Below are 27,988 nucleotides of genomic sequence, written 5' to 3' on the forward strand. Positions count from 1 at the left end.
TTCCTAAAATATATATATTTTTCGAACTTAATAGTATAATTAATTATCGTTATTCCATTACTTGTATTGTTTTGCTACATCATACGAGTGTCTGTGTGTGTACGTGTTGTGAATTCGCCCTAATGTTCAGTTATTGTTTAGATACGTGCCTACCGCTACAGTCTGCGCAACATTGTTATTACATAAAAGGGCTGCTGTTACTGATTCTCTTGATGTTCTTGATTTGCCAACTTTAACCAGAGCTTGTGATTTGCTTTTTTTTATTATCAGATTTGCTTTTACTTATCTATAACTCTAGAAGTTCTGATTTCTAAGTCGAGTCGAGTTAAAGTGCACACGAAATCATGCAGCGCGACGACAAAAACTTGGCTTTGCGGATTCGATCGATTCTAGGTGTGGCGGCTTATTGTTTACAAAGCTTGTTACAGACACGACAGTGCGGCCGAAAATGTGTGGTATTTTTTTTTTTTTTCAATATTGCAACGACGGCACCAACGTTCGACCGGCTTTGGTAAGGATTAATTTTGAGGACTGATTTCTTTCGAGCAGTACCAAATTTTGCGCGCCTGGTTCGATGAAAAAGATGCATCTTGGAAGACACAATTCCCGGTTATCGAATATGATCAAGGTCAAACAAATTAGACTTTTTTGTGTGTGTCGGTTATTCACAAGATTTATTGTTCGGCTATTATAACTTTAATTACATTGTTACTAAATCCAAAGGCGATGATCGAATGTGGACCGGCTAAGCTTCAACTGCCTCTTCTTTTGTTTTAACAGGACAAGGGCAAAAGAACAAACAAGCTGACACATTTTCAGGAAACCTTACGGGCTACGAGAGAAAGTGAACGAAACCCGAGAAAAAACAAAACTAAACCTCGTCTAACAACTACACGCATCGATTTTCTGGCGCAACTTTAGTTTTTCATTGTAAATATATTATTTATAGATATCATATTAGATCGATTTTCACGTATCTTTGTCATCGTCTTATCACCTACCCTTAATTAGTTCTCTCTCTCACACATCTCATCATTCTTGCTATGTGTGTGGGTGTTTATGTGTGTTTTTTCTGGTATCGTAATATTTTCCTGCTGCTTCCGAATCGTTTTCCTTGCATTTACTGCGCGTGTGTTTGTTTTTATTCAACATTATTTTATTCATTTTTTTTCCAGTAATGTACGCATGTGTGTGTTCTCTTAATCTTCACTATAAATTCAAATAAACTCCAAAATTAACTAAAATAAAAACAAAAATAGCTTTAGCAGTAAAATATCAGGCAACCGATAATTGTAGTTACTATAAACACAGACGTGATCCATATGGTCTTTTCCTCTTTCATCGCCGACTGGGTTGGGCTCATCTCTACTCATATGGGATTCGGGAAGAAAGAAAGGACAGTGCCGTCGCTGCTCTTGCTGCTGCTAGGCGTCTACGCGGTTGAAGGCAAACGTTGGAACTCATGATAATTATGTTAAACTGGGGAGATGTGAAATCATCGCAAAAAAAACGCACAGCAAAAAATAAATAAAATATACAATCAGTAACAATTGGATCGATTGAAGCGGGAAAGACGCAAAGCCCAAAAAATGGGGGAGGACGGGCCGTCGCCGGGCAGGGAACGTTTAGACGTTGAAGAAAGAGGACAGCGGGAGAATCAGCTGTAGTCAATGGTGCTGCTGCTGCGTGAGCACGTCTTCGACGCTGACAAACGCGCACGCGCCCAGCGACGAGCTGGACATCAGACGGAGCAGTTCGCACGCGTGCGCTATGCACACCTCCAGCGGCGGTCGCCACGAGTAGCTCATCGATTCTGTGCGGAATAAAGAAAATGCTTGCATGAATGCGGGCCGGCTTTATATAATGAGAGGAAAGAGCCCTTACCTAATATGGCAGAGTTAAGGGCAGCACAGACAGATTCGCGACGTGACGGGCACAGCTGCCATCCGAGCGGGCTTGCCCATGGGTTAGAATACGCGAGTAAACTAAATGCATCCTGCAATGAAACGAAAGCAAGCGTTTAATCTGCGTTGACTTTTCTGGATGAACGAATTCAATAGCGATTGTCGTAAAACTGCAATGTAATCCAGCTTATCAGTTGACCATTTACAAATCAGGAACTGAGCGTCATAAGCTGCATTCTTCTCGTCAATTAGTCACTTACACTCCTCGTCGAACCAACAATCTCCTTCCAGTGCTGTCTCACCTGTGTTTAGTTATGGTTCGCCCAGTAGGTCATGCCCTCGTTGCAAAGTTTAGCTTATTAGTCTTGAAATCTGATAATAATATTTAGCATTTTTGACAGGTTAGAGGTATAGCGATCCATTAGGCCATAGGCAAAGCTAGACCACTCCTATCAAAAAGGTAAATATTATGATCGGATTCCCAACCTACACAACGGATCACGGATCTCGAAGAGTATGAGACCAATGCTGCCCGCTTTTGATTCCCAATGGTTGGGTCCTGTCGGTAAAGCAGATACCTTGTTGAGACCAGTTTATCAGGTGCACTTTAGGTGTTTCTGTTTAAGCGTCTTCCTTCCTTCCTTCCCATCTGGCTCCTATTTCTTTTCCTAGCTGGATGATCTGTGTGCCATCCATAAACCCCCTGAATGTCCGGGGGGTTGCAAGTTCCTTTACTCATCCGGGCTACCGCCCGGATTGTATCGCGCAAAATACGTTTTGCACAACACGGCAATCGAAAGCGTCACTCTTGGCTTGCTGACTTCGGAAATACTCGTCAATCTTCAAATTGATCCTACCAAAGGTCCTACCCAAGATCACCTTGCAGACAACTTCCAGGGTTATTCACAGCAGCATAATTCCAGTCTTGGGGAAACTCACCAAACTGTCCTTAATCCAGATGAGCGGAAACGATCGTTCGGCAAATCTGTTAGTATTTGCAATATTTGCCCTATTGATAAAGACAAAGTAGTTATGCCGTGACAGAACAGGAATGGCGTTAGAAAATATAGTTTTAAATTACAGTTTCTTAGAGATTGGCAAAGAAACTAACCTAAGCAAGCGGGAATACGATATCATAAAATACATGATAGTTGTAATTCTGATGGTTGGATTGGTTGATAAAATAACATAGGCTGGAAATAACTTGCATAAAGGAATTTTGATCTTATACATAAAAACGAATGGATGACATAAGTGTTTAAATATGACAAATCAAATTATTATCTTGTATATCAACGTTTAATAACGTCTTACTCGAGGGTAATGGGGTGTCATTCCAAAAAAAACGGAACCATAGACCTGTTTTAAGATTTCAAACGCGTAGATCTTCCTTCAGACAAATTCCAAATTTATTCTGAAATTTTGTGTTAGAATTTCAACATTGGCGAAATAGTTTTACTATCGAAACAAATTAATTAAAAAATGTTTGCAGAGAATTTGCGCTTCCTTAATACCGACGGGAAGTTCAAGTTCCTAGAATGTATAAAATTGGTAACCGAATAATCGCTTCCCTAACACGGATGTAAACTTCGAGTACCTAGTTTGCTTAAAATGATGCGTTTACCAAACCCATAATAAAATTTCTAACACCTTTCCATGAAGTAAACTTACTAAACTGACTAAACCACGTTATTCAATGACATCCCGGTTATGTCGCGGCATAAGTACTTTGACTTTTATTTTGACAACTAATCCGATCATATCAATAACAAATTTGAATATTGATGTTATAACTGCCTTCTCGGCAAGCTCTGTTGTACCGAACAGCATGACAGGATGTTTGAATTGAATTGATAGATCGCTCTGGAGTTCACCCGGTTATTGCGCCTTACGTTGAGTCGAACGCATGATCCTCAGCATCCATCGTATCGGCTTGTTAGCTGGATCGGTAATCAATTGACCGCTCCTGTCCTTCATTGGAATGCCCTCATTGGTCCTGGCACCACCCAAGCCTCTCGAGATGTCATAGAAAAGGCACATGTTACCATTGATTCTCCCTCGTAGACAAGGGAATCCGTCCATTCTCTGGTCCCGCATACAAGAGCGTTTTACAGTCTTTTGCAGGTGTGCGTACTCTTGGCTGGTACGTGCCTACGTTACCCTCGTCCTTGCACAAACAATGACCGCTTTTGCTTGCTTCCTCTCCTCTGTGTTCTCCCAGGGGACCGTTCGTTCCAGATCCTAGTGTTTCTTCTCGATTGTTCGTAAATCTACTTTGGTTTCATTTTAACCTCGTCTCGGGATGGGACTGCCACACTTTACAAACCAACTTACCTCTAACATTTTCTGATTGGTTTCGTTCACTCCCTGCTCCTTCTCCAGCCGCTGGCTCATCTGGAACAGCTCCCGGCCAAACTCCAGCATCCGCTCGACGCCGGACCGTGCCGCCAGGGCGCTTGCCGACTTGCAGTTGGGCGACAGCGAAGAGTCCACGTCTGGCGAAACATACAAACGGTGCAACATGAGTACTTGAAAATCTTTGGTGATGCCGAATGTTCTTACCCATTTCCTCGTCCCGGGCGGCCCCATCAACCACCTCCTCGTCGTCGTCATCGTCGTCGTCGAGCGAATCGTTCAGAACCGTACTGTTGCCATTCTTGTACCCGTTGGAGGAGCTATTCGTGGCAGCGTTGTTTGTATGGCCATTTTCCATCTCCACGTCGTTGGAGTAGTCGTCTTCGATACACGTGCCATTATTACTGAAAGGGGACATTGCTTAGCTTCTTAGAGCTCTTCTTGGCTGCCTGAAGTTCTTACCTAAGGACGTTACTTTTGCTAAGACCCTGATTGTCACCGCCGTCCGGGACCGCGTTCCCGTTCTGATAACTTTTCGTCGACTGTATCACCGATGTTTGCACTGGGCTCGTACGCGATGAACCTGAACCCTGTAATTGAGGCATGCAAAGCTAAGAAATCAGTTGGTAATTTGGTCTAGTGCAGCGGAGTGTGTGTCTCGCCGACGCAGAACACCAGTGTGCAAGCGATCTTTCATAACTTACAAGGTCGAAATCGGAGCCGTTCACCATTTCGATGAACTGTCTGCACTTGAGCATAAACAGCAGATTTTGATTGGATTCCAGCAGACCCGGATATAAGCGTACGGTCTGCTCGATCGCCTGGCCCATGCGTCCCGACAGTACTAGTTTGATTATTTCTGGAAGGAATGCGGAACCGTTAGAACATGAAGGTAATGCTACAGAAAGATCCTGCCATACTTTGCCGATTCTTTATCGACGCCATGTCCTCCTGCAGGGACTGGCCGGTGGTCCGGGCGAACGTGTCCGCCGTCGAGCTGTAACCGTGGTGCACCAGGTACGAGGAGACCATTTTGTGCAGAATCACAGTCCAGTCGCCCTGGTCGTCCGGCAGGGGGAAGTTGTAGATGGTAGCTTTGGTCGCGGCACGCAGCTCCTTCAGCATGTCTTCGATGTCAAACTTGAACGGCTCCTGGCCAAAGTTGGCGTCCACCACCTCGCCCGGCGTCTGCAGTCCCACTGTGGGATATAATCGGGGCTAAAAGAAGGATAAAACCGCAGATGAGTCTATTGTTCCGGAATACGCCGTCACCGACCCACTCTTACCGGTAAATCTCTGAATGCTATTCCTAGATGGTGGCCATTTTTCGTGTAGAAACAGGTATTATCGACTAAGTTAACACCACAACCAATAATATCACCGGTGGTAAAGGTCGGCCCGTACGGTTGCCCGTTGCCGGAGGAGCAGAACGAGTTCCCGTCGTCCCCGTGGTACCCGTAGGACTGCTTGTCCCAGCCCGGTAATCGGTTCATTTTGAAGTGTGGATGCGCGGTCAGGCCGATGCCCATGTAGCCATCGCGACCCTTGGAGATTATCTTCACCTCGAAGTAGTACAGACCGCATGCTGCCGGAATTGGGTACGGCGTGCGCACCGAGGCGGCGTCTGTGTGGGACTTGCCGACTCCTAGAATTGGAGGAAATAGAAAAAGAAGGAATGTTAGTAAAGAATTTAAGAATTTGTCAACATCATCCAAGATCCTCTGATTGGTTTTAGGGACGCGAAGAATGTTCATGAACATTCGACTTGCGAAGCATCACGCCTCATTAACGACACGTTGTACCTAGTTGCTGCAATTGGGTCCTAAAATGAAGCTTAGATTGCTGATATTATTGTTTACAGCGATAAAGCTTATTTTTCTGAGTACAATGACCCTTTGTACGACCACAAAGAGTTTAAAATGGATTTTTAAATCAATTTTGAAAAATTATCCTCGCGGTTCTTCTTGACAGAAAAGCTCCTACTTGACAGCTCCTTCCAAGGGGATCATGGTTGATCCATCGAAAAAATGTTGTCTTGTCAATATTTTTTTTTTGCATTAAAATGAAAAAAAGTGATCAGAAATTGTTTTTATTCGTGTTTTTTACCGTTGTACATAAAAATTCACATAGGGCTTTAATACCCAATTGGCATTGACAACAACATAGGCAATGTTCGTTCACTTTCTTTGATGTGCTAAGAAGCAATTCAAAAAGCGAAAGAAAAAAAACACTTCATTTTTCACCTTCATTGCGTTAACCTGGTGGTCGCGCGTCCTGTTGCACTGCGGTTACTTCACCACCCATGAGCAATTCTCTGGGAGATCGAAAACTTGTTTTTGAATCTTTAGTTTGTGCAAACATGACGAACATGAGTGTTTTCCAGCGTCTCCTCACGTACATTTCAAAATTTATGTTCTGTTTTTTAATTATTTAAAAATTGCCAATACATTAATAAAATTGCTCATCATTTTAGGAATAGTTTAAATATCTTTAATCTTTATGTCTCATCGTGATGGTCTTTTGAATATCTATCTAACGAAGCGTCATATAAAAGCCTCGGTCATCACTTCATCAAAAATCGGAGATTCGGCATCGAAAAGGAATACAAATATCACATACTGCCCCTATTCGCATAAATGTCCCATGTTCATTTTCGTATTTTTTGATTTAATGAAGCAGCCTGGTTCTGGAGAATGCAAACTTTTAGAAAAACCACAATAAGTTATTACTTAGTTCTTGAAAACTCTATAAAACCCCAATTTTACACAAAAACCTCACAAGTAACCTTACTGTTTTCTGTAAAACTAGCTTTCTGATTTCCATCAAAATTTACTGATTCTTGCTATGTAAACTCATTGAGTGAAGAAGAATTTTTAATATAAATATGATAGATATTTTCGTATTAAGCCATTAAGTGATAAGTAAACATTAAGTGCTAGATGGAAATGTATGCTTTTCCCCTTTAACGATTTATCACCAAATATTGGGTAAAATGTATGTTGTCTGTCATATGAATACATAATATTGAAGCCATAAATTTCGTACTTGCACGCATCACTTGTTCATTTCAAAAACGACATAAAGACAGGTATAGCTATAAATCATAAACACCGACCAGGCTTAACTCGAGGATGAACTTCGGGGTTCCCAGCAACACTTGCACTTCGAATTATTCAAAAAATATTTAGAACGGACCAAATGATTTTTCTTCAAATTTTGTATGGAAAATTGGGTCCTAAAATTAAGCTTTAGTTTGTAATATTATTGTTCACACGATAAAGCTAATTTTTCTGAGTACAATGACGCTTTGTACGACCGCAAAGGATTTAAAATGGACCGCGTTAAGAAGGGCCTTCTCGACAGAAAAAGTCCTACTTGACAGCTCGTTTCAAGGGGACTATAGTTGATCCATGGAAAAAAAATGTTATCTTATAGATTTATTTTTCTGCATTAAAATGAAAAAAGTGATAAGAAATGGTTTATTATTGTGTTTTTTCCGTTTTACATAAAAAATAATAAAAGGCTTTAGGACCCTATTAGTGCGGTTCGATTCTCCTCTACATATTGCAAGCAATTTTTGGATTGTATGCAAAAACGACTCAGAACTCAGAATTTGTATCGTTGTGAAGCAATTTAAGCTTCATTTTACGACTCAATTCTCCATTCAAACTTTGGAGAAAACCCATTCGGCCCTATCTAAATACTTATGAAAAATTCAAAGTACATGTGTTTCTGGGGAACCCAAAGTTCATGCTTCACCTCAAGTTGAGCCTGCACAGTAGGGTGCCCAGAAAAAATGACCCTCTGCTCCACAAGCGGAAAACGGTTTTTTGGGTTATTTTAAGCATCTGTGTAAATTTTGAGCAAAATTGGATGAGATTAACCCATTGATACCCGAGCCTAAAGTTGGTGAAAAAAATGTTTTTCATACAAAAATGACTTTTTTAAATCGCTAATAACTTTTCTACAAAGTTGTATAGCATTAAATTTTCAATAAGAATCTCACTTTTGTGAATATTTGGATGGAAGCAGCGCACCGTGCAGACCTAACCGTAAGAAACATGGGTTTTCCATACATTTTTTCGATTTTTCCCATACAAACTTCACCTCCGACTATCAATGGGTAAAGGATGATCGATTTTGCTCATATTTGGCCCAGAGTCCTAAAATAGGTCAAGGAACAATATTCAGCTTGTGGAGCGAGGTTTTGAGAAAAAGTCCCATATTCTGGGCACCCTACTGCACAGTCATTCTTGTAAATTTGTGTAGGTCAGTGTAATTTAAGATTACGACCTGTAACATTCTTTTTATTAAAAAATCTTTTAAAATATAAACCTGTAGTTCAAAAAAAGAATCCAATAAGCCAAATTTTATTTTTTTGGCTTTTTGGGTGTTTTTGAAACCGCCTTGAGTCAGGGGTATTCAAAAACCCCTAAAAAAACAAAAAAATAATTGTGTTTTTAAACTCTTAAAAAAAACTTCACAAATGAGGACAAGAAAAAAAATACATTATTCCATAACCGAAATTCCAGAGAACTGCACTTATTTGAACGTTTTCATGCCTCTATGCTCTAATGCTACACTATTATATGGACTAAAACACTTATCCACTATAGTGAGTATAAAAGTACACTCATCGCTGCATCGTTGGAGCCCTCCCGTTTGCGAGGTGGTGTTGATTCGTTACATGGTTTGTCAATACAAAGGCACGAATTTTCAAATGTGTATGAGTGGTTACACCACTAACAGCTGACTGGCATGTAAACTACACAAAAGAAAGAAAATATGAATCACGAAAGAGTATTAACTGCAGATTAAAGGTGGTTTACTAAAAAATCAAATTTAAAAAATTGTTCACTAATTCTTTTGAAATTTAAGATTATGATAAGAACTTTTTTTTGCCCCCGTCTTGTTTAAATGAATCATCGCAATTGCCTTAGCTTGTCCTACACAACAATAGCATGTTGCTAAAGTGTAAACAGATAGCGGTTTCTACGACTCCAATGTCAGGTCGAAGTTAACAAGCGTTCCAACTGTTGAACAAAGTTAATAAGTTCGAATTCGCAAACAGCCAACCGACGACCAAACCGCACACAAGGCAGCGAGCAATCAAAAAGGCAAAGCACGTTAGGTCGACCCGCGGTCTGCGAAGTCTCGGCCTGATGCCGATAATGCCTTCCGCCATTATCGCTATCTCTGAGCTTGCCTATGGCCGTCCGTTGGTTGCAGCTGAGATGTGTACACAACATCAGCAAACTCCAAATTGCCAGCCAGCCAGCCGATTCGTGATGTAACTGTGAAAAACGCTGGAAAACAACAGTCAACAAAGTTTGCACACACATGCCACAACCCGGCCAATCAAAACGAGACTCAATTAATTGCTAATGCAAAAAGTGGCTCGATTATGGTCAATTCGTTGGGCGAATCTTCGAATTTGATTGAAATCTATCAAGAACGACACGATCTTTTTGTTTTATTGAATATATATTAAATCCAACTATGGGTGGATACAGCTACCTCACATTTAATGGGCAAAGAGTTTAGTGTGGTCAAAAGGTCGCTAAGATATCACTGAAAGTAAATTACACATAAAAAAAAAAAACAAAAAATCTTTAGAAACTTAAGTTTTATTCTAAACTTAATGTTTTTCAAATCTTATATTTTTGTACTGCCTTATGTCTACCTTGATGCTAACATACCATAATATTTATTGAAAACTGCACTACTTTAATGTTCAGTAGGGTGCCCAGAATATGGGACTTTTTTTCAAAACCTCGCTCCACAAGCTGAGCTATTTTAGGACTCTGGGTCAAATATGAGCAAAATTGGTCACAAAATTTACCCATTGATACTCGAGTGTGAATTTTGTATGGGAAAATTGGGAAAAAAAATATGAAAAACCCAATTATCTTACAGTTTTGTCTGCAGGGAGCACTACTTTTATCCAAATATTCTCAAAAGTGAGATTCTTATTGGAAATTTAATGTTCTTCAACTTTGTAGAACATTCCAAAACTTGTAAAACTGCATCCTGAAAAGTTGTTAGCGATTTCAAAATGTCATTTTTGTATGAAAAACATTTTTTCACCAACTTTAGGCTTGAGTATCAATGGGTTAATCTTAACCAATTTCGCTCAAAATTTAAACAGAAACCGCAGGAGGTATTCTTTTCTGGGCACCCTGATGTTCAGTTAGTTTTTTAGCCGAATTTCACTTAAAAATTGTATGAACACAGCTAAAAAAGTAGTAATCCAGCTGCGTGTAAAAGGCCTGTGATTTTACACCCTGAAATATGTAGCCCATCAGTATGGGAAACCTACTTGACCGAAATGTCAAGCTGATATATGCGTTTAACCTTAAAGATTTTCATCGGTCTGATGGCCGAGTGGGCTAAGGCGCCAGTCCTTTTCAGCATCCATTTCAGTGCTGAAAAGTAGAACTTTTAAGATTTTTTTTTGAAAAGGGTTACTATTCGATTCTGTTATTTGTGGTACAGAAAAGTAGGCTGTTTCGTCGTTTAAGAATGACAGGAAAAGTAATTAGTTTCACGACGGAATTGAAAAAAAAAAAACAAGTTTTGCTAGGAGTTGCTTACAACATTCTATTGCAATTCCGAAAAACGATTTTTGAATGCAGTTGTCAAACATCCATGTGTTAAGTGAATTCACCGTTCAAAACAAAAAATATTGGAAAATGTTACTATTCGATACTTTTTAGCACCCATTTCAGTTCAGTGTAGAACTTTTCAGCACTGTTATTGAAAAGTATTAATTTTCCATTCTGTTGTTTTTGGTAGAGAAAACGACTTAACCCTCTACTGCCCAAATTTTTTTTTCGAAAATATTTATTTTTCCCGTGTTCAGGAGGTCATTTTGAGCAACTTTTGTTCTACGAAAAACTTTACATTTCTTGTTTTATGTTTTTCTTGTTTCATTTTTAGTATTTTAATTTGCATTTATCTTGTTTAGTTTATGTTTGTTTTTGGTAGTATTTGGCCTACTCTACCACCTAATATAATTACATTTCGCCTATCTATTTTTTTCATGTTTTTACAGTCACTTTTTCAATTTTTTGCATGTTTTTCACATTTTCTGCTATAGAATCGCACCATCATCATTTAAATTGCAAAAAAATGCGTAGAGGCGTAGTCTGGGACACTACAAAAATTACTGCATACTTCTTTTTACTGAAAATATAGGAAATGTTAGTAAAAAACACTGCCAAAGTTGACCCTTAAAAAAATGACATTTTTAAAAACATTGGCAAAATCACATAAAACAAGTTTAACTTTCAACTCTGAAATTTTCTAAAATTTTAAGAGTTCTTCTTTCCAATGCTTTTTAAAGATCAAAAATCGGTTGGAAAATTGATTTTTGGCGATTTTTTAGATCGAAGCCCGTCTAAAGGCGGGGTTAGGTTGTAAAGGGTTAATTGCAAAATAGTAGTTTATGCAACAAGTTACAAATAGAAGATTTTTTCAGAACAAGTGCTGAAAAAATCAAGTTTTGCAACGAGTTGCTTACAACATTCTATTGCAATTCCGAAAAACGATTTTCGAATGCAGTTGTCAAACATCTATGTGTTAAGAAAATTCAACGTTCAAATAAAAAAAATATTGAAAATTTTTACTTTTCGATAGTATGATACTGCCCATAATTGAAAATTCGGCTATTATGCCAAATCAAGTATTCCGAGAAAAACTCGTTTTAGTGTTTGTCACAAAATCTGCGTCAAGGCAATTTCTCATAAGAGTGGCATATTAGCCGTTTGGTTTTTCGCATCGGCAGCCAAGTCCAAACACTATTTCAGCAAAATTCAAGTTCCAGAAGATGCGTTGGAACATCCTCTATCACCTGGTGCTAATATCTCGTTTTTGTCAAAAGTGGATATTAGCCGTTTTTTCAATGGTGGGCAGGATAGGTATTAATTTTCCATTCTGTTATTTTTGGGTAGAGAAAATTAGGCCTTTTCGTCGTTCGAGGATGACAGGAAAAGTAAGTTGTTTCATCCAAAATTGTTAAACCATCCAAAAGCTTTGAAAATCGGCTTTGCCTTTTCCATCTATAGTATGTATGCTATGCTAAAGTTTTTTGTTAATGTTATTGTTTTCAATTCAACAGTTTTTTTTTAAATCGTTTTCAGGCTCAGCACTTGATGTAATATTTTTTCTAAGTAACGTAAGCAACATTATATCAAGAAATTGTTCACTAAATTTACTATTGTTATGTTTTCTTTAACATCGCAAATTTATTTTTTGTTCAAGCGACTGAGTACTATGTTCATAATCGATCGGTTTTGCTACGATTCAATTAACAAACACAGTTTTAAAATCATTTTCAATTTTATTAATTTAATACAGCAGCAACTCGAAACATAACGATACTTTTTGTTTCAGTATAACTTCAAAAAAAAAAGTTCTATTTAGGGAAGATGATAGTTACCATATAGTTAGCCGGGAACCGCGGTGTAGGGGTCAGCGTGATTGCCTCTCACCCAGTCGGCCTGGGTTCGATCCCAGACGGTCCCGGTGGCATTTTTCGAGACGAGATTTGTCTGATCACGCCTTCCGTCGGAAGGGAAGTAAATGTTGGTCCCGGACTAACCTAAAAAAAAGGTTAGGTCGTTAGCTCAGTCCAGGTGTAGGAGTCGTCTCCCTGGGTCCTGCCTCGGTGGAGTCGCTGGTAGGCACTTGGACTAACAATCCAAAGGTCGTCAGTTCGAATCCCGGGGTGGATGGAAGCTAAGGTGTAAAAAGAGGTTTGCAATTGCCTCAACAATCAAGCCTTCGGACACCTAGCTTCGAGTAGGAATCTCGCAATCGAGAACGCCAAGGCAATGCTGTAGAGCGAATAATTTGATTTGATTTGATTTGATAGTTACCATAAACCGGATCGTTTGGTACAGTATGTCCACATTTCCTTCCTGTAGGTTCTGCAAAATGTGATCTGGTCTCAGAATCCACTCTGCGGTAAACACATTGAAGTAGGTCTGACCGCTTCAATTTTCAAAATATACTTTTACTGGTTTCTGATCGCGTATGTGAGAGATTTATTTTATAGTTAGGGAAGATGATTGTTAAATCTCAATTCTTCAAATTGAGAATCAACTTGCTGAATCTAATTAAACTCAGATTTGACTATCTCAAAACCGTGACAGACTAAACATCCTAGCAGAAGTTTCGTCCTCGTTCTTTTACCTCAATAATCGCTAATGCGTCAAAGAGAAAATTGGTTCTCCACGTCCGTGTCTGGCTTTGTTGTCTGCCCTCTCTTCTTTTCCGCAGCAAATAACGGCAGACATAGACGACAAAACGGACTCAATCCTTCGAGACGTGTGCTGTAGTTTCCTCCCTCTTGAGACGTTAGGTCAGGCTAATGACCTTTTTTGGGATGTTTTCTGGTAAGTGTTGAAATGATGGGATGATTTTCTTTGTTTTACTTGACATTTGAAATGAATGTCATGGACTGCCCATGTTCGCATAAATGTCCCATATGCAAAAATAGCATACTGAGAAAAACGCATTTGAAGTTTGTCCCACACAAATGGCTACGTGTTAAGTTTTCACAAAAAATATGGATTTCCTCCCGATTTCTAGAACAAAGTACTGGATGTCATAGGCTCTTTAGAAATAGCACACGATTTTGAACCTAACTGCATCAATAACTCAAAAGTGATGAAAATGCATATGGGACATTTATGCGATCATGGGCAGTGGAGTACTTTAAAAAATTGAAGATTATTGATAGTGAGTGCTTCTTGACAAAAAAAAATACGATTAATTTTATATCGTCCCACAAAACGATCGGAACAAAACCCCCGACCGATTTCTCGAGGCCAAGGTTCTGTCTCGAGTCTCGATCGCACAGCACCGCTCTTCAACTCCAACTCCAACAGCACTATTAAAAGTTTCGTAAAGAAAAACAGTTTCTATTTCGTCAGCTGACCTTCCAACGGTATGATTTTGAGCCGTTTTTACACATTGCTTGATTTTCCTCATCGTCGTCGTCGTCGTCGTCGGCCAACTCAAAGTCATTTGTTGTTGAGCACCTCTCCAAGTGGAAGCCGCCGTCGTCGTCGCGTCGGTTGTTGTTAGCGGGCAGGTTTGGCCGATTTGGCCTGCGTGGATTGCGCCTCAGCGCCCGTGCTTCTTTGTGAGCTCCGTCAGTCAGTCTGCTGTTCATAAACATACACACACGTTTGTAAGCCAACCAAACCAACGTGCACCAACGTTCAAACGCGGTCGCCTGGCTGCGAATGTAGGTCAACCTTTTGCAGTCAGCCAGTCAATATGTTGGCCACCGGTGAGCAGGCAGCGATATAACCCGATTTTTTTGAACAAAGTTAAATAAACTTGTAAAAAAATGTTAGGGGAGGCACGAAAGGTTGCATTGGAAAATGATAAATCACTCATCGGTCTTATAAAACTTGGTGTGTTTATGTTCCAGTACACGTAAATCTATTTTGTAGTTCATAAATAAGGATCAATGAATCTAATCAACCATCATGATCTCTTGCACTTATTATATTAAAACTTTACTTACACAGTAAAACATTGTGTAAATTTGCAAATATTGTGTAATTTTGGAAAGTTGATTTTTTTTTGGGAGGATGATCAAGCCGCACATCGTTGATGTCGAAACCCTCTAAACTGGGCCCCCATCCTGTCACGTCCGTCAGTAGTCTTATCGTACATTACAACTAGAACCAGATCTGCCAATGAATTAGTACACTTCGACCAAATAAACACTGACGCTGTATGGATCTGACTCTAGAATTAATGCACAGTTGTGTGTTATTCATAAGTCTAAAATGTTCAATTATTCATATAAGTCCAAATATTCATTTGCGGATAACTACCTAACTTGAATTATACAAGATTTAAAGTAACCTATCCGAAAGCTACTCTTATCTCAAATCCCCGACATTTTAATTAATAGCCAAACAATTTAGAACGTTTCTTTTAAAACCTGTCTAATTTCTTTTAAAAAACAAAAACAAAAAAATAGATTAACATTTCATATTTTACAAGTCGTGAATTGAAAAAGAGACGACCATTTGATCGTCAGAATTCCAGTAGATCCTCGATTCGCAACAATGGTCGATACAATCATAATCCGACAACCGTTATTTCAACAGATCATCAAATTTAGTCCGATATCATTTCACTTTTGATTGATCGAGACTCCCATCTGCTCCAACCTTCCATCGGATGGGAAGTAAAATGTCGGTCCCGGCCTTGGTTGTTAGGCTGTTAAGTCATTCGAGGTGTAGGAGTCGTCTCCACACAGCAAATAAAGTAGTAATCCAGCTGCGTGTAGAAGGCCTCGGTGTAAAATAAATTTTGCATTATTTTATAAAATTCTGTGTAATATTACACCCTGAAATATGTAGCCTATCAGTATGGGAAACCTACTTGACCGAAATGTCAAGCTGATGTATGCCTTTATTCTTACAGCTTTTCATCGGTCTGATGGCCGAGTGGGCTCAGGCGCCATTCCTTACTGTTGGTGCTGGGTTTGAATCCCGTCGGTTGCATTTTTTTTTTGTGTTCGCAAAAATTGTACATGCAGCGTGTAATATTAAGTGTCTTTTTTGACGAAGGTGATGTGCATGCTTTTGCATGCGATTTTACCATCGGATTTTTTGCTGTGCATGCCATAAGTACAAACAACACACCAAACCAAGCCTACTCCGGTGGAATCGCTGGCGGCGGTTGGACTCGCAATCCAAAGGTCGTCAGTTCAAACACTGGGTTGGAAGGTTCCTTGGAGTAGAAAGAGGTTTGGGTGCTCTCCCCATTCAAGCCTTCGGACTCCTAGGTTCGAGCAGAAACTTGCAATAGAGACCACAAAAGACCCGGGGGTCGTTAATGTGGATGGTATGATTTTTTTTTTGGTTGATCGAGACTCTATGGAAATTTTGACAAATCAGAATGGTTTTTATGCTACTTGAATGAAAATTGCCGAGCTTCCGTGGCCGTGAGGTTACGGGTTTCGCCTTGTAAGCGGAAGGTGATGGGTTCGATTCCTGTCTGGCTCGGCAAAGTCAGATCCCTTAAAAGAGTAAATATGCTCACAGGGAATACTGACCGGTAGGGGATGGGTTTCGACTAGCGGCGTGCTGGGTTTCCAATCCAGAGGTCGTGAGTTCGATTCTCGTACCGGGATGATGAAGTTAAAAAAAAAAATCACCGATTCTGATAGAATCACATATGTAGCGGTTCATTGTACAAATGTGATATTTCCACTATCGGAGAACCTCCTTTTCTCGACGACAGCTTAACGACCATCAATTAAGCCCTGAGACTGCGTCAAAGTGGGTTCTCGTAGCATGAAGTGGTGTCCATATGTGAAAATGGAAGCTTCAGTAATCTACTGAAAACTTCGATTTTAATTCCACATCGAATCAAATCATACTCCTTGCCAAACAAGTATCAAACCTATGATACTCATTTTGACAAAGACCTGGGAATTTTGGAAAGTTGTAGAACATACCAAAGCTGTAAAACTCGATCCTGAAAAGTTATTTACGATTAAAAAAGTAATTTTTGTATGAAAAACTTTTTTTTTCACCAACTTTAGGCTCGGGTACAATGGGTTAATCTCAACCAATTTCGCTCAAAATTTGCACAGATGCTTTAAATAACCCAAAAAAACGTTTTTCGCTTGTGGAGCAGGGGGTCATTTTTTTCTGAGCACCCTAATGTACAGATATGTGAAAGAGCCTAGGAAGTTGAATTTTGAAGTTCGAGCGATTTTATAGCATTTCCTCAGTAAGGCGAGGAAGGCAAAAATAAAGAAAATATGTTCCACAGCACGTACTGCACAGCGAACTCGAACAAAAACCTCCGTGACTCCCGTCAATCCCAGCGCCAAGATTGTGGCCTAATTAGAACTCCAATTTGTAAAGGTATGACGACTCATTTGAAACGTAGAAAACCCACTTCAACCTTGTTCGGCAGCGCAGCGGTCCCTTCAATACATCAACAGCGATTCAAATAACACACACAAAAAACGCCCTCGCGTAGTGTGGGAAACGCGAATGCACACACGCACATGTTTACAAGCAAAACCACTCTTGTTTACTTGTGTCACATATGGATATGGCATTACAAAACATACGGTTGTCCATAAACTACGTAGTTTTGAGCTCAAAGATATGGTTACAATTTAAAAGCAAACCACCTTTTTTGTTGGAATCGTAATTTAACGACTACTTCCTCATTGCGGATGCGCGTAAAAGTACAGTGAACAATTTCTAGTGAAGAGCTTATTGAAGGTGTATGCGTGTGAAACGACGCGGATGTGTAAGCCCTCTGCATGGCACGCCAGTTGTTTTTTTTTTGTTATTCCTTTTTTGTCTAACTTCCAGCTGTTTATCTCGTCATGATTGTCTTTTGTCAATATGCCTATCATTTAAACATGGGACAAGTATACGTAAAACGAAAATCCGTCACTACAGTTCAGACTCGATTATCCGAATGCCTTGGAAAAGTTTCACTTCGGATAATCAAATCTTCGAACCGAGTAAAAAAATGTTTTTCGCTGTCCTATTTTTGATTGTCGAACTTCAATTTTATTCATGATTTGATTATCCGAAGTCCCATACCATAATTGGTACTGGACTGTATACAGAAACTAGAGAAGTTTTGGCCAATATCCATAAACCACGTGGACACTTTTTTGAAATTTTAGACCAATTTTGAAGTAAAATGAATTTGCTTGCAAAAAAATATTACTAAACCTCAATCTACTTGGCTTTACTAATAATGGATTTTTTTAATCGCATCATGAGGATCGTCAACCTTTCCCAGTCACGACGTTCTAGCAGGATTCTAGCAGAGTCCTTACAGAGCTGTATATTTTTACAACATTCTAGCAGAAATGTTCCACCATTCTATCAGGATTCTGGCAAAACCAGCTCTGCTAGAATATTTCGTGACTGGGTTATAGTTATTATGACTCTTTGGGTAAATCTTTCAAATACCTGCCCAAAGATGATCAAAATTTCTTCATAAATATAACTTGATTCCTCATAAAATAACGAGATGAAGAGATTTGCAGATCTCAAAATTGTATGATTAATTGGAAAGATCTTTCGAATACTTGTCAATAAATTACAAAAATACGGCACACAATTACATTACACAATTTTTCTTCATTGTCTTATTTAGCTAAAAAGTGATCTGGAAAAAAGAGTTCAAGATGGTTTCCAAATATGACGGTGTTGAAATATTTGAAGAATTTATTTGGTAATGTAACATGCAATATGGGAGCAATATTTTATTACGTAATGAAAAGTTTGTGATTTTCAGATGAACTTTAGAAAATCGAGTCAAATACCTTTAAAAAACATATACTGTCAAGACTAGATTATCTGAAGTTCGATTATCCGAAGGTTTGTATGGGACTTCGGATATTCAAGATCAAGATCATGTTCTGGTAACATGAACATTAAGGATTAAAGGATATTCAACTGAATCATAGTTATTGTTATTTCATAGTCAGCATTTTTCTATAACTTGTAATTCAAGTATTAACACAAGTGCATGTTTGAAACAAATCAACCACACATTCACGAAATAATACAACAGTAACGCCAGCAATGAGGAAGGCATGCACGATTGCAAACGTCAAATACCAACGCAACGAACGATCCACATCGCACGCGACGAGTGAATATTGGTTTCCCTCTCGTATCAGCTGATTTGACGAACGACCAGCGGCGGCCTGGAGGAGATCCACTAACACACAAACTGAAACACCACACCGAAGATGCGTTATTCCAAGTCTCATCGCTGTGTGCTCCGTGTGTGTGGGCAATGCGTTTTTCCTTAAATGGTGTGGAAAATCCATTCCACTTCTCGCGCAATCCATTAACAGCAACGACGACGAGCAGCATGAGGAAGGAAAATTGAGCGACGAGAAAAATGAGGAAAATCTGACAAATGGCACGAAGCATGTGTTGGTGTGTTGTGAATGAATGATATACACACAATGCAATAATAATGAGTGGAAAACGAAGTTTAAAGCTCAAAATCCTAAGAATTTTGCAAAAATCATTGACTAATTGCTCAAGTATTCCACCTGGCGATTCAATTCAGTGTTCTCCAAATGGAGACGCATGGCCTTCTACGAAACGCCTTTCAGGAACGAAGGTCGATCTCACAACAAACGGTGTGGGCTAAACGTCAAAACCTGCTGATTGTTGTCAGAGAGAGAGAGCCAAACACGTTCGCAACACACAAACACCATCATACGATCAAACAAAACCACGATGCTCTGTCTCGCTTCCACTCATGGAAGACCCGTCGCGGTGGGTTTTGTTGTTGAGTTTGGAGTGCACTGCTCCGTCGTTGCTGTGTTTTTGCTGTTTTTGTTGTTGTTGCTGTTGCCACTTCGACCATTTTGCACCGATGTGATAGGCCAAAGCAAAAGCAAAACATACAAATACAGACAGACTGTAATTTGAGTGAGCTCCGCGCGAGTCGATGGAGAGCAAAATAAAGACACATCTTTTTGAACCAGTGCTGGCAGCACCAGTGTGTACGTAAAAAAAATAAAAATATATTTTTTACGTATTTGAAACAATACAACATGGTTTCAAATATTGAGTTCTTTTTTAGCAACATTATTTTAAAAATTTTATATTTTTGTGGTTTGCGTGTGGTCCAATCTATTTCCCGATGGCCGGCGGCGAAATTATCGGAAAGTATAGTTTGTATCTGACTTAAGTCCGACTTAATTGGGTAAGGCTGATACAACTTATCTCAGTTCCGGGTATTAGGTGGTGTTAGCCCTCGCGTTGCTTCCAACGACCTATTTTTGATATAATTAACTGGCGTTTTGTTTCCATAATTTGACCAAGTTCCTAAACTTTTCAAAAAAAAAAAAAATTAAAATTGTCAAATTGTAGGCTTCCACAGTCTTCTCTTTGAGGTAATTTTTGATTGTTTCATCGGTTGTCCATTGTCGTTGCGAAGGTCGCAATCGGGTGTAGATAACCATCGTCTAGACACGATCTTTTCTCTTCGGGAACTTTTTTTCCTCTAATTGCCTCTTAGATTTGCCTTTCTTCACAACAGTATTTTCAATTTCTCTCAAAATTTATTGTACACGCTGCTGGAATGTAAACCTCCTGATAGCTGACTGCAAATTGAAAGCCCACCTAATTCATTTTTCTTCGTATTCAAAATTCAAATTCCTGATTCCAAATGTCAATGGTACCGACCGGGAATTGATCCCTGTTCTTTATGCTTGTGAGACAAGGCCGCAACCATAAAGCCACAGAGCCAGTTATGGCAATTACGCGATTCATTTTTCAGTTTTTTGGATGTACAGTAGTTGTTCGGTAACTGGGCGTTGTTTAACTGGGCTGCTTTTTAACTGGGCGCTCGATAACTGGGCCGTAGCCTAGTTAAAAAGCAGACAAACGTCAAAAAACCAAAACAAAACAAAATGACCGAGGGGTTAATGGATGCAAAAATCATATTCAACAAATAAAAAAACTTTTTTCAAACTTTTATGTAATTTCAAGTCACAATTAAAGAAATATGAAAAGTAATCATTGTAAATAAATTTGAGTTACTTTTATTTTTATATTTCATCAGGAAAATATTATGCATCGGTAGTCCCCTCGTTATTTTTCGTTCAGCCCAGTTAGCGAACAGCATTCGGTGACTGGGCTACGTTCTCAGCCCAGTTACCGAACAACTACTGTAACTCGGAAATTTAGAAGAAAACACATTAGGGACCATCCATAAAACGTGGACGCTCTTTTGAAATCTCAGACCCCCTCGTGGACATTTTAAATATAAAATATAAATATAAAAATCTTCTTCTGTATACAGCGTGAAGCTTTATTCCCCAACAATATACGTTGTTACAGCAGTTCGTATTTTTCCATACTTATAATCCATTTACCATAGTGTACCATACACTTGCCCCACCTGAATAATATTTTTTAAAAGCTCTCAGCAAAAAAAAAACTGATATTTAAATCATACTTTATAATAGGTACAAAACATTGGTAGAAACACTACCGATCAATAAAAAATGGCATTTGGATCAAATGAACTTTAAAACGAACTTTAAGTCTTATTTTCGGCTTTCCAGATGTTATAAGAAAACGAAGGATTTAAAAAAAAAAAACACCATTCAATCTTGTGTCCCGTGGCGATTACTTCGTTTTGGCGGTTATATGGTAGTAGAAGAGGCAGTGCGTGACCGAATGGTTACGCTGTCCGTTTTGTAAGCGGATGATTCTGGGTTCGATTCCCATCTGCTCCAACCTTCCATCGGATGAGGAAGTAAAATGTCGGTCCCGGCCTTGGTTGTTAGGCCGTTAAGTCATTCCAGGTGTAGGAGTCGTCTCCATGCCATAAGTACAAACAACACACCAAACCAAGCCTACTCCGGTGGAATCGCTGGCGGCGGTTGGACTCGCAATCCAAAGGTCGTCAGTTCAAACTAGAGCGTCCAATTTCCCGGGGTTACTAATTTCTCGGGAAACGGGAAATTTTCAGCCAATTTCCCGGGAAATCCCGGGAAATTTTAAATGTATTGAAAATTGTTATGATCTTGGTTTTAATTAATATGATGCAACATAATTGTAACATTAATGGTTTAAATAAGCGTGAAGATCAATTAGCAGCTTGGCTTGACTGCATGTAAAAAATCATTCGACTACAAAAAAATGTTTTTTGGAATTTTTTGATGAGAAATATTTTTTATCAAAACTGTGAGTAAAATTAATCCATAATCCACAATCATAAAATTGCATAATCCACAATCATAACATGCAGATATTATGTTTTTCATGACAAATACTGGTTTCAGCTCTTTAACAAATGATAAAGCTTTTTAGTGTTGGTTTTACTCCAAACAACCCAATGTTTTCAAATATTTGAAGCGAGCTTTGAATATATTTTTGCCTTTTTTGAGAACAAACAATAGAAAATAATTAATTCTATTAATTAGATAGAGTAATTACTACTGATTTGTTTATCTTTTCTTCAGTGGTCCATAGGACCTTGAAGAACTTGGGGTTCCTGAAGTTTTTAGAGGGCTTTTATGCGTGATAAGATGGATGCGGTCATTATCGCTCGTTCCTGAACAAATTCTGTTCCTCTTGATTTTGTGTTGATTCAGGCTGCCACACAATATGATGATTTTGGGGGAAGCTAGCCGTTTCTGCCGGAATGAATGGCTGAAACTTCGTTTTGTTGGCTGGGCAATAGGAAAATATTCTTTGCGCATCTTTTAAGTCATTTAGTCAGCGCTGTGATTTTACTGGGTAACAAATTTTCATCATTTTTCGTTAAAACTCATGTGTGCATAATAATAAAGCAATTATAATTGAACTTACGTCCTTTTTCTATGAGCGTAAGTACATTTTTCAAATTATCAGTACTTACGACCTTGCATCACCAAGGACGTATGTGACTCCTCCGTATGAAATGCACATTCGACCTTTTATATGCGAGCTATATTTTTGTTTAAAATTATTTTTTTTTTGGAAATTCTGCTCGAGTAGATCGTTAGTAGTGCGTTTGAAGAGTGCAACCGTGCCAACAACTCAATTTTGGACAACTGGCGCTTACGACCATTGAAAACTACACAGCAAAAAATCCGATGGTAAAATCGCATGCAAAAGCATGCACATCACCTTCGTCAAAAAAGACACTGAATATTACACGCTGCATGTACAATTTTTGTAAAAACAAAAAAAAAGTTGCAACCGACGGGATTCAAACCCAGCACCAACAGTAAGGACTGGCGCCTTAGCCCGCTCGGCCATCAGACCGATGAAAAATGGAAAGGTTAAAAGTATTTATGAGCTTGACATTTCGGTCAAGTAGGTTTCCCATACTGATGAGCTACATATTTCAGGGTGTAATATTACACAGAATTTCATAAAATATTGCAAAATTTATATTACACCCAGGCCTTTTACACGCAGCTGGATTACTACTTTATTTGCTGTGTAACCCGAGATATTATTTCTAAAAAAAAAAAAATATTCGCTCTACAGCATTGCCTTGGCGTTCTCAATTGCGAGATTCCTACTCGAAACTAGGTGTCCGAAGGCTTGATTGTTGAGGCAGTTGCAAACCTCTTTTTACACCATTGCTTCCATCCACCCCGGGATTCGAACTGACGACCTTTGGATTGTTAGTCCAACTGCCTACCAGCGACTCCACCGAGACAGGACCCAGGGAGACGACTCCTACACCTGGATTGAGCTAACGACCTATCCTTTTTAGGTTAGTCCGGGGCCAACATTTACTTCCCGTCCGACGGAAGGCGTGATCAGACAAATCTCGTCTCGAAAAATACCACCGGGACCGTCTGGGATCGAACCCAGGCCGACTGGGTGAGAGGCAACCACGCTTACCCCTACACCACGGTCCCGGCTATTATTTCTATTGTACAGATTTTTTCGTAGTTCCGGTTTAGACATGTCGAAATGTATGTACTGAGAATTTTCATTATAAAAGCGCATCATTTGATTTAATGGCAAATTTTTGAAATAATTTGTCGTGTATGCAGTTGTTCTAAAAAGTGGTGAATGTCTAAGAGTACGGCTTGGCATGAATACTATTGCGTATTTCTGAAAATAATGCTGCTAATTGTATGCGTTGAGAAAAAATGTCGTTGATGAAAGAGAGCATGGCAAATTTACGACGTTCTTGTAATGATTGTATGTTTATGTTTATGAGCATGCAGCGTGCTTCATACGATGGGAGAGGAAATGCAGTCCAGTTAAGTTTACGTAGTGCGTGCAGTAAGAATTGTTTTTGAACAGATTCAATACGTGCTTGGTGTACGGCATAGTATGGATTCCAGACGATACTACAGTATTCCAAGAGTGGCCTGACATACGTTATATAGAGTAATTTAATAGTAGGTATACGGGTTCTGGAAGTTGAATGCAAAGCGCATTATAAAGCCTAATGAGCAATTCTCTACCAAAACCGGAAATGGATTTTATTAGTATTTTTTGATTTGGCTCAAACTTTGTGGGGGCCTTCCCTATGACCAAATATGCTATTTTGTGTCATTGGTTCACTCATACAAGTCTCCATACAATTTTGGCTGCTGTCCATACAAAAATGGTAAATGGTACTAAAACTCAATTTCCCAAAATATGTATTTTTTTATGTGTTTTAGGGGACAAAAATCCGCAACTTTTGAGCCACAGAGAAACATGGTCGAAAAATCTGCCGCCGAGTTATGAATTTTTGAAAAAATAGTGATTTTTGGAAAAAAAATCGAAGTTTCATGCAAAAACAAGATATAGTGTTTCTTTTTCTTAAAGCGGCTCTATCTCAGCAACCCGAGGTCCAATCTTCAATGTCTCTTAGACAATTTTATAGCAAATTTTCTGAACTTTTCAAAAAAAATATTTTTAGAGCTCATGGTCACTATTTTTAAAAATTGAATAACTGCAAATATTTCGCTAAAATCAAACTTTCGGTGGCTATATCTTGAAAACGGAGCCCTTTATCAGAAAATCTGTAAAGTACTTTTCGATTGCAAATTCAATTTTGCATTAAAAAATAATGTCAAACTTGTTTTTGCATGAAACTTCGATTTTTTTCCAAAAATCACTAATTTAAAAAAAAAAAAATCATAACTCGGCGACAGATTTTTTGACCATGTTTCTCTGTGGCTCAAAAGTTGCGGATTTTTGTCCCCTAAAACATATCAAAAAATATCGAAAATTAAAAATACGTATTTTGAGAAATTGAGTTTTAGTGAAAAAAAGTTGTTAAAAAAATTTGCAATTTTTTTTTCCGTGTACCTATTTTTTTCTCAAAAGTCCTCAACAATGCCTACAACTTTGCCAAAGACACCAAATTGATCAGAAAATTCACTCAAAAGTTACAGCTGTTTGAATATTTACATACCATTTTTGTATGGACAGCAGCCAAAATTGTATGGAGACTTGTATGGGTGAACCAATGACGCAAAATAGCTTATTTGGTCATAGGGAGGGCCCCCACAAAGTTTGAGTCAAATCAAAAAATACAAAAAGATTTCGTAGAGAGTTGCTCTAATGTACTTTTTGCCTTGTTTATTATTGTGTTATAGTGTTCTACAAAAGTTAGTTGTGTCGGGTCGGGTTTCCGGAGGTGGTTTTAATATATTTTTCTGATTGAGGTGCTTCAAAACATGATATTTCGGTTTATTGAATACTACACTTGCGTCAAATGTGGAGTTTATAAACTATTGAATGTTTATAAAAATTTGTTTTAGAAGCCTGAAACTTGTAGAATCTAACCATAACATCAATTTTCTTATTAAATTAAGTTTCAAAATATTTCAACTAGTATATTAGCCCGGAGAATGTGTCCTAGTATGAATGAAAAGTAGTCGCGGTCTTCTTCGGAAATGAGGTGTGGTATTTTTCTTGAAACAATTCGTTAGCATCCAACTGTTTCAAATCTCCCAAATTATTGAACACACAAAAAACTTTGGGAGAAAAGTATTAACCTTGATAAATGTTAGTATTGTTACGGCTTAGGTGTCCGAAGGCTTCAAACGGTGAGGCCATCCAAATCTCTTTTTATATGTTGCTCCCTTCCACCCCGAGATTCAAATCAAAGACCTTTGGATTGTGATTCCAACTGCCTATCAGCAACTATACTGAAGCAGCCTTTTTATATATTTTTTTCCAGGAAGACGACTCCTACCCCGCTAGGTACTTTAGATTAGGTCAGGACCTACAATTACTTCCCTATCCGACAGCCCACTGAGAAATAAATCTTGTGGGCTTCAATTTGAAATTCACATGAAAAGTGGGATATCGAACTCAACCAATCAGGATGTTTAGTTAAAAATTGTAAACTAACAGGCTTTCGTCGCAAAAGAAACAAATTACGAGAATAATACAGCCCATGTTTGTTTCCGAGTGAATTGAAGAACATTATTGTCTACACATCCGCCGAAATGGCAACATTGTCCATCAACCAGCAGCAGCAGCAAAAGCAGACAATGATGGCTGGCTCGCTCATCGATGGTGTGGTGGCCTTCCACTACTGGGGGAAGATTGCATGATTTCACTGGCTGTTCAAAAAGGCAGTGATTTTTCCTCAAATCACTGGGAAATTTAAGGTTTTTGTCAGTCTGTAGTTTAGCTTATGGAAATACTTAATAACTTTATTTTTGTTTTTTTTTTTAATGCAGATTTTGAAATGCGTGTATTTACGCAGTTTACTGCCTTTATGATTGATCAGAGAGGATGGATTGGTGCTCAATCAAGCGATCAAGCTGTAATCGTGGGGGACAAATCGGAATAATTCCTAAAACGAGTCGATTTTTACACCGCGAACGTAGGGAGGAATCTTGAAACTAATTATAGAAGAGACTGCAGGATGATGCGACGTCATACAGAGATTTTGAGAGAAAGTAAACTTTAGTAAAGTAAGAAAAGTGTGCATAAAAACCTTTGTAGTGAACACGTAAATTATTCTGGGTGAGTCCGATTGTGGTGCACTTGTCCTGAGAGCTCCAGGAACGAGGCAACTGGTCCACGGCCTCGTTCACGTTCGGATACAGCAACTTGAGACGGTCCACCATCGTGGTTTGGCCACTGCCGGAAGTACCTCCCGGGCCAACAGCACCGGATGACGACGACGAGCTGTTTGACGAATTATTGTGTGAAGTCATTTTTCCCTTTAGTGAGCTATCAAAATACGAAACACCATCACTACACTTTGCATTCGCACTGCTGTCAGCCATTTGATGATGAAAAAGCAAAAGAGAACCAGTCCCGTCCCTCCCCTGCTCTACTCTGCGCCCCCACCTCCTGGCTCCGCTACTGCCTTCTCCTCCCTTCTTCCTCCAACCCCCTTTCCTGGCCTGCTGCCTTCGAGCTCTTCGACACTTTCCTTTGTTGAACCTTTTCCTTTTTCCACACACTCACACACCGTAGACCACCTTCTCGCTCACTCTCTCTCGTCTTCTCTCTGTCCAACACTCGCGAAAACTTTTCCTTTTCTTGCTCTTTCGCTCACTCTGCCCGTGCTACTGCTGCTGCACACACAGACACAGAGGGAAAATAATTGAAATGACGACGAAAAAATTATGACGACTTGAGCCTACTGCGATTGGCACATCTCCACGGTCCTTTCTTCAACTCCTCCCGAACACGACGAAAATTCCAAATCACCACCAGCCAAGTTGGCCCACTTGGATCGATCAGCAGCCCCGCGACGAGCTTTTCCCGACGGTCAAAATCCAATTTTCCTCCTGCATTGAAGTTTTCTTCCCGTCTCTCCTTTGTGGTCGTCGTCGCACTCACACCACTTCTTTATCCACCTTTTTCTTCTGCGCTACTGAGGAGAGGCCTTTTCCACTGTTTATGCTGCTGCTGCTGGTGATATTTCCTTCATGACAGTCGAACAGGAACTGCTGGCTGACTGGCTGAGCAAACTGTGACGGCGATCGACGATGAAGGTGGACAGCAAACACACACAACTGCAAAATTATATTTTGTTTTTGACTTGCGGAGCAAGGTAATGTTGTTCTCGAGGTGCTGATGACTTTTCGATGTGTCGGTGTGTGAGAGGGAAAACTGTCTAACCCACTCTAACTTTAGGGGGGCTGCGGGCGATTATCGGGCATCGCCAGTGCCAGTTAAGACGCCTTTAGTTTAGACTCAATCCTTAAAAATAATATTTTTGTTTGCACACGCACACCAACATATCATCTTGCCCGCGCGCAT

At 39.3% G+C, this 27,988-nt stretch overlaps 1 protein-coding gene across 2 annotated transcripts; it reads right to left on the reverse strand.

Moving 5' to 3' along the window:
* Positions 1 to 646: 646 nt before the first annotated feature.
* LOC120427289 (ran-binding protein 9) lies at positions 647 to 27,682 on the reverse strand. Of its 2 annotated transcripts, none has more exons than XM_039592142.2 (9): positions 26,709 to 27,682; positions 5,546 to 5,904; positions 5,180 to 5,477; positions 4,964 to 5,118; positions 4,722 to 4,849; positions 4,467 to 4,663; positions 4,239 to 4,399; positions 1,885 to 1,996; positions 647 to 1,813 (listed from the first exon to the last, which is right to left on the reverse strand). In XM_039592142.2, exons 1-9 carry the CDS (start codon positions 27,001 to 27,003, stop codon positions 1,668 to 1,670), a joined length of 1,851 nt encoding a protein of 616 aa, XP_039448076.1. In that variant the 5' UTR covers positions 27,004 to 27,682; the 3' UTR covers positions 647 to 1,667. The 2 variants fall into 2 exon arrangements, with proteins under 2 accessions (XP_039448076.1, XP_039448075.1); XM_039592141.2 differs by having other exon boundaries at positions 4,722 to 4,870.
* Positions 27,683 to 27,988: the final 306 nt, after the last annotated feature.

Source organism: Culex pipiens, chromosome 3 (genome assembly GCF_016801865.2).
Source record: "Culex pipiens pallens isolate TS chromosome 3, TS_CPP_V2, whole genome shotgun sequence".
Taxonomy (NCBI): Eukaryota; Metazoa; Arthropoda; class Insecta; order Diptera; family Culicidae; genus Culex; species Culex pipiens.